This window comes from Vigna angularis, chromosome 7 (assembly GCF_016808095.1).
Source record: "Vigna angularis cultivar LongXiaoDou No.4 chromosome 7, ASM1680809v1, whole genome shotgun sequence".
In the NCBI taxonomy this organism is placed as follows: domain Eukaryota; kingdom Viridiplantae; phylum Streptophyta; class Magnoliopsida; order Fabales; family Fabaceae; genus Vigna; species Vigna angularis.
In genome coordinates, this window is record NC_068976.1 from 30,583,921 (window position 1) to 30,591,937 (window position 8,017).

Below are 8,017 nucleotides of genomic sequence, written 5' to 3' on the forward strand. Positions count from 1 at the left end.
CGTAAAGATTGAAAGGGTTACTTGACTTTCATGTACCTAACTTAACCCTCTTTAGATCTTGGCTTGTACTAATAACAACACAGGAAGAGTTTGATGATCTCTGGTTATCATAGAACTAAATAACTTTTATGACTTTGTGGGTTCTTCTTTCTTTTCTATGGTACTTGTGTTTTCTCTATGGATTATTAAACACAAAGATGGAATGCTATTGTTTACTAATAAATGAAACATCCACTGTGGTAATTTTCTTTGTAGACTTACAAACATTAATGTCAAAAAGTAGGTTGCCTTTGTGTGAGGGGATATTAATAAGTGATTTTTGTAGTGAACGGTTTGTTGATGCTCTAAAGAAGGCAGGGGCAAGAGCTGAGTTGATTTTGCGTGAGGGGAAAAGTCATACAGATTTGTTTCTACAGGTAAGTTAAACGTGAAGCGATTTCAAATTTTTTGGTACTAAATAAAATATAAAAGTTTATATTATGCAACATGTTTTAAGTTATCGTTTTGACTATCTTTTTAATCATAGAGCTGAAAAGGGAATCATGTGCCATATACGTAGTGCTCTAAACGTTTTGTCTTATAAACTTGAATTGATTCCTTTTCAACCTTGTTAGATGTAACAAACTTAGGCCTATCTCTTTGTATTTTCCTATTTATAAATGCATAATTGTATATGCTATATACACATTAGGGATTCAGCCTAAGCTTCTCTCTTTTATAGTAACATTCTATGAGAGGCTGGTTAATCCTTTATCTCTTTCTGGATCTATAACTTTCATTGTGATAAGGACACGTTGGAATTTTTTCACTATTTTTAGGGTTGTTTCTCTCTCTTGGTAATTATTTTCTCTCTCTACAATCATCTATGGTCTTTTTTGTTGCTCGGAAGTTTGATTCATCCATCTATACTCTTAAGAAGTGGACTTTAAGCCTTTTTCAACCTTAAAAATCGGTTAAAAAGATGAGATTTGCATCAACTTATATACTATAAATTTGTCTTATCTTTAATTAACAATGGATCGCCAACAAACCTCCTCATGTATATGGGAGTAGACATTTATAATGGTCTCATAATGAGTGGCAAAATAGGTTCAACAAACAACAAATCTTGTTAGGATAGACTTCAGGTTGCTTTGATACTATTTTAAGAAGTAAACTTTAAAACTAACTCAATCTTACAAAACTGAATTGTAAGGTGAGATTTTTCCCCACTTATATATTATAAATTTGATTTATCTTTAGTCGATGTGAAATCTCTAACATATACCAATTATCTTAATGTGCATCTATCCATTGATAAATTGGATGTAACTAATTATGATAATTGGACATCACACATTAGACTTTGGCTTAAGAGTTAAGGTTATGTTGATCATCTTAACGAGTGTGGCTACTATTACTGAAAATGAGCTTTCTTGTTGGTTAAAAAATGATGTTCAATTTTGAATTGTATTCAACTTTACTATTCATTCATCACTAAAACAAATTCTTCGTGCTTATGAGACATGTTCAAAAGTTTGGGAATTGGTGAAATTGTTATACACCAATGATACTCAATACTTTTATGGTATTTTGTCAAAATATCCTAAGTAATGTTGGTCCTAGATGTTTTGATGGTACAATGGCTGAATACTTGGGTAGCGTTCATGCTTTTCTCCATGACTTCAATGAGTTATTATCACCTGCCTTCACTCCTTCTCAAGAACTGAAGTAACAATCGAAGTTTTTTATGTTGTGGCCCATCTCTTTGTATTTTTCCTATTTATAAAAGCATAATCCTATGTGTTCAATATACATTAAGGATTCAGCCTATGTCTCTCATGTCTCTTATTTTAATAGAAACCCTGTCTTTGGTATGGTTTTTGGTGTTGTCCTTTCCCAAAATGGCCATCCCACATTGCCTTTTTCAGCAAGAAGTCGTGTGCATGTTCGCAAGTCACCTCTATCTATGCCCGTGGAATGTTGGTTATCATAGAAGTGGTCAAATAGTGGAGTCAATATTTGATAGAAACCTCGCAGTTGGTCCTTTACTTTTCTGTTGAGATTTCCAAGTTGCATGGTCTTCTGAAGTGAATCATATCATAACATGATTTGCTATTCCTCAGTAATTTTTGGAATGAGCCCTTTCACTTACAACAACTCATTTAGTATTCGCATACCATCTCCGAACGGATGACCAATCACAGGTGATTAACAAAAGTTTACCAGGTTTACCTGATTTGTTTTCCAGTGACAACCTTCACACATGTTACAATTCCTTCATCTGGCCAAATTTTGGTATAACACTTCGCACCATTTCATCATCAACATCACCCTGTTCCTAGCTTTCTATGACCGCCCGCCATTGTCCATACCAGACTATGTCAACGATACCACTACAGTCCTGTCCTTGGCCACTCCCTACAAGAACATACCAAAATGCTCTACCAACTACGACAAAACTTGAACTGCACTTGTCAACGAATGACCATTGTGGCCTCTAAAACATGCTGCCATCTTATCTTCCACCCAGGTGACAAGGCCCTCTGTCTCTGCATCATATCACCAAGGCTCGTGTTTCTCCATGTCCCTCCAACAAGCTTGCCATGAAATTGTGTACCTTTCATGGTGATCTGCCGATCGACAAAGTCACCTACAAACTAACTCTGCCTCCTTCCTCACGAATCCACCTTCATCTTTTTCATCTCTCTTCTTTGATCTTATCATGAATCCTCTCCCCCTACCTTCATACATCAGCCACCTGAACTAACCTCTCAAACCAACCCAGTAAACCTGAGACTCACTCTCTTCCCCAACTCCACACTCATTTCTTCTCTACTTCCCAAACCACTTTAATATAGAGAACACGAGGTATTGCTGCCTTTGCTATACACCCACTTTGTCCTCATCTAATCAAACCCCACACGACCCTTAATTCTGCCAAACTTATCCCCTCATATAACGCCGAACCCTTTAACCAATTCCACTCACACAACATGTTCTCCTTAAGCTCAGCAGTCTCCCAACACTAACAATTTGAACTGGCATCTACTAATCAATCATTAGTGCACCTAAAAACATTTTGAATTGTATGATTTAGAATATATTTTGAAATGTACAATTCCAAAATACATTAAGTGTACAGTTTGGAAATACATTCTATATTGTAGAATCCAAAATATTTTTTTTTCTAGACTATTGTAAAATCTCAAATTCCAAATATTTTGGGAATCTTCGAAAATTGTATGGAGGGACATTTTTTACGTTTCCAAAATCTACGGAAGATGTAAGGAGAAATCATAGAACTGCAAGAAGAAATTGGCTGATAGCAGTGTTCCTCTACATGATATGCAGTAATTGACAATGAGCCTTCTATCAATAACATGCCCCCTGGAAATATTAGAATCCTGTGATGTTTAGATTCTTGGTCATATAGGAATCCTTCCGGTAGAAAACTAGTACTCTTTTTTTTTAGAATACGATACGGATGTCATGTTTGGATTTAACTTATAATATACCTAGGTCTTTATACCATTATGGTAATAGTTAGAAATATTATATCTTTTATCTTTAAATTAGTTTGTTATTATTTATTATTTGTATTTTGGACTTAGCTCATATTTTTTCAATTATAAATAGAAAACCTATGTGTGTTTAACACAAGGGAGATTAATCCCATATATAATTTTCACTATATTTAATATGGTAGTAGAGCAGGTTTTTTGATCTCTTTCGGTGGTCTTTGCTGTTTGCCGGTGGCTGGCCGTCATGGTCACCGGCAGCCCCTAAAAATTTCATAAGATTCAATTTCTCTTCTTCTCAAATCTCAGCACCCAGAATCAAAGAAAGAAGTCTCTTGGGAACCACCGCCTCCTCTGAACCAGTCGCCGCTCAATTGATCGCCGCTCTTTGCTGCTACAGACCATACGCCTCGGCCACCGTCACAGTTTCAACGGGTGAACAGCAGATCTGGGCCGTCTCCTCAAGCGCGACCTAACCTTGGTGGTCGCTGTCTTTGTCTCGTCTGCATGCGCTATCACGCACCTCCACTCTCCGGTAGATCTCGGACGCGTGTTCATCACGCGTCGCCTTCTCGGCGTCGGTATCAAACCGCGCCGATGCCAGTCGTCTCACCGAACCTCCCTCTCTCTGTTCAGACCTTCCAGAGCAGCCATTGCTGCCATCGACGTCTGTCTTCTTCTCGCCGCATGCTTCCGCATCTTCGGACCTCCTTCTTCTTTCTGCGTTTTTTTGTGCTTCGTTTTCGTCGTTGATGCACCAGCGTCTAGTCCTATCTTTTCCGCTTTCGTCATCCTCCAGCTCTGCCGTAGAGGGTTTCGCCTCTGTGTTGCTGTTCTTGCATTGTTCTTCCTTTCTTATTGTATCTGCCGCACAGATCTGCTGTGTTTATTGCCTCCTTCTCCGTTGCTCTCCTTAATCCACTTTTGAAGTTGAAGTGTTTATTGCCTCCTTCTCCACTGCTCTCTTTCATCCACTTTTGAAGTTGAAGTTTCACAAGCTGCTGTTTGTTCATTGACATGTGATAACCCATCTCTGTTTGCCTCACACTCTTGAAAACAAATCATCTAGTTCAAAACCAAGTTCAGTTACTTTAAGCTTGGTTCATACAATTTGTATGCTCCAGCTTGAGGGGGAGTGTTAGAAATATTATATCTTTTATCTTTCAGTTAGTTTGTTATTATTTATTATTTGTATTTTGGGCTTAGCCCATATTTTTTCAATTATAAATAGAAAACCTTATATGTGTTTAACACAAAGGAGATTAATCCCATATATAATTTTCACTATATTTAACCGTGATGAAATATAGAGAAAAGTTTGTTTTGTATAAATTGTGTTTTCTTTCTTTTTCCTCTGCTGTACGTACGATCACGCATCAAGTTCCACAATGTGTATGGAATTTCTAATTCTGAACCATGCTGTGCAGGATCCACTCCGAGGAGGTATTGATTACCTATTCGAGCATGCAGTTGCCGTTATACACTCCAATGATAGTGATGCTCTTACAAAGGACGCCTTTTCACCCCGAAGAAAACGGCTTGTTCCTGAGATTTTATTAAAGTTGGCCACCAAGATAAGTCCCTTCTAAGTATAAGCTTGTGATCGTAGTGATTACAATCTTACTGTATGCTATTCGATTCCATAATTCAATAGTATTCGGCCACCTACCCATTCATGTTTTAAGATGAATCTCGTGATAGATAAATGAACGGGTCTGTAAAATTTCGTACCATCCATAAAAATCACGTAATTCAACAATTCCTTAATTTTAATTTTCACCAATACTCATGAAAAGAATTAAAATAAATTTAATTTATCAATGAAAGAATTAGAAGTGCTTTATTCTTTTCCTATTTGGTTAGTTCACTGTTTTATTTGTTAGTAACTTATTCAATACATGCATTATATATATGTATATATATGTATATATATATATATATATGTATATACAAAATTTTGCTATTTCATTGTTTCACTTTCATCTTCCTAAAATAAAGGCTTCACTGATATGTAACTAATAATTTTATTTTATAAGACTTATGGTTGGATTCTTTTATCTATGTTCAGTTTAAAATTGTTATATTTAACATTATATATCATGATATATTTGAAGTAATGTTTTATCGTGAATGAATTTTATGATTCGGATTCCAAAGTTAGTTCGTTTATTTACGATTTGATTTTTTATTGGACAATCTTGCCTGTAAGTGTAGTAATCACAAATTTCTGATGGTAATGTATGACACTATCCATGCATGAAATAACAGTCATTCATAACAAAAAAAAATTGCATTACTTGACATTTTTGTTTTAAATTTGAGTTATAAAATTCCTTCTACCTCTTCCTTAGTCACACAGCGCCTTAAAAGGTTATCTGCCCCAATTTTGAACAAGTAAGGATCATCCCAAACAAACTGTTTGACATCATGTAATTCTTTTTCTTTGTTGCCAATTGAGATCATCTGGGATTACTCCTACAACTTTGAAATTAGCCATATCCACAAACCACGACCTTTGTGGAATATACATGAGTACTCATCCGAGAAGGATTCCTAGATTTTTGCTTTCTTACTTGTAACTTCACTATTAACCAACCGAGATAAGTGATCAGCAATTAAATTTTCACTTCCTTTCTTGTCATGGATTTCCACATCAAACTCTTGTATTAGAAACACCCATCTAATTAATTGTAGCTTGGAATCTAGCTTGGTTAGCAAATACTTTATAGTTGCATGATCTGTGTAGATAATCACTTTAGACCCAATGAGATATGGTCTAAATTTCTCCAAGGCATATACAATAGCAAGAAATTCTTTTTCTGTGGTGGCATAATTCAACTGGGTTTCATTCAGAACTTTGCTTGCATAATAAATAGTGTGAAATACCTTTTCTCTTCTCTGGCCAAGAACAACTCCTATAGTATAATTACTGGCATCACTCATCAGTTCAAAATCTTGGTTCCAATCAAGAGCTACAATTACTAGAGCAAAAATCATTTATTTTTTCAAAATATCAAATGCCTGAAGGTATTTATCATTCATCACAAAGGGTGCGTCCTTGACAAGGAGGTTACTTAGTGGTTTGACAATCTTTGAAAAATCTTTGATGAATCTTCTGTAGAAACCAGCATGACTAGGAAAGCTTCTAATTTCCTTCACATTGGTTGGTGGCGGAAGCTTTTCAATAACTTCCACTTTGGCTTTGTCAACCTCAATTCCCTTGGAAGAAATTTTATGCCCAAAACAATACTTTCTATGACCATAAAGTGACATTTTTCCCAATTTAGAACAAGGTTTGATTGGGTGCATCTTTTGATTACAACATCCAGGTTAGACAAATACTCTTAAAGGAACTGCCAAATACTGAAAAATCATCCATGAAGACCTCAATGCACTTTTCTATTAAATCTGCGAAGATGGTTTGCATGCATCTCTGAGAAGTTGTTGGAGCATTACATAACTCAAACGAAATTTTTCTGTAGGCAAAAACGCCAAATGGGCATGTGAAAGCTGTCTTCTCCTGGTCTTTTGGATCCATTACAATTTGATTGTAACCTGAATATCCATCCAGAAAGCAATAAAAAGCCTGACTTGACAGTCTTTCCAGCATCTGATCCATAAAAGGAAGGGGAAAGTGATCTTTTCTAGTAGCATTGTTCAACTTCCTGTAGTCAATACACATCCTCCATCCTGTAACAGTCCTTGTGGGTATGAGCTCATTTTTTTCATTAAAAATAACTGTCACCCCCCTTTTTTTGGTACTAACTGTACTGGGCTTACCCATGCACTGTTAGAGATAGGATAAATAATGCTAGCTTCAAGTAACTTTAGCACTTTTTTCCTCACCTCCTCCTTCGTCACTAGATTGAGCCTCCTTTGTGGTTGAGCAACTGGTTTATACTCATTTTCCATGAATATCTTGTGCATACAATATGTTGGACTTATACCTTTGAGATCTGAGATTGACCATCCAATCGCTCCTTTGTTGGCTTTGAGTATTTCTACCAACTTTTCTTTTCTTTGGGAGAGAGAGTTGTTGATGATAACTGGTTTGTTTCCACCTTCTTCTAGAAACACATATTTCAAGTGTGGCGGTAACATCTTCAGCTCCCTTTTGCTTTCCTCTACTTTTTCTTCTGCATTTTGCAAAGGCTCCTTTTTTAATTCTTCCAGATTAGTCAAGCACTCATCAATTAGTTCCTCTTCTTTTTCATTCAGCTCTTCACAAGTGTCAACTAGTATTTCCTCCAAAGAAAGAGTATCACTTGCGTTGTTTTCTTGGATCATGCAAATTTCATCAAGTGCATCAAGATGAAAACATTCCTTATCATCTTTTGGGTGAGACATGGCTTTAAAGACAAAAAAATTTACTTCTTCATCTTGCACTCTCACCTTTTGTTTACCATTTCCCACATCACTCAAAACTCTTGCTGTCTTCATAAAAGGTCTCCCAAGAATAAGAGGTACATTCACATCCTCCTCCATCTCCATGATAAAAAGTCTACACGAAAAAGAAA

General features: G+C 36.1%; 1 protein-coding gene across 1 annotated transcript; it reads left to right on the top strand.

Moving 5' to 3' along the window:
* Positions 1–269: 269 nt before the first annotated feature.
* LOC108336700 (isoprenylcysteine alpha-carbonyl methylesterase ICME-like) lies at positions 270–5,274 on the top strand. Its single transcript, XM_017573163.2, has 2 exons — positions 270–416; positions 4,928–5,274. Exons 1-2 carry the CDS (start codon positions 270–272, stop codon positions 5,087–5,089), a joined length of 309 nt encoding a protein of 102 aa, XP_017428652.1. The 3' UTR covers positions 5,090–5,274.
* Positions 5,275–8,017: the final 2,743 nt, after the last annotated feature.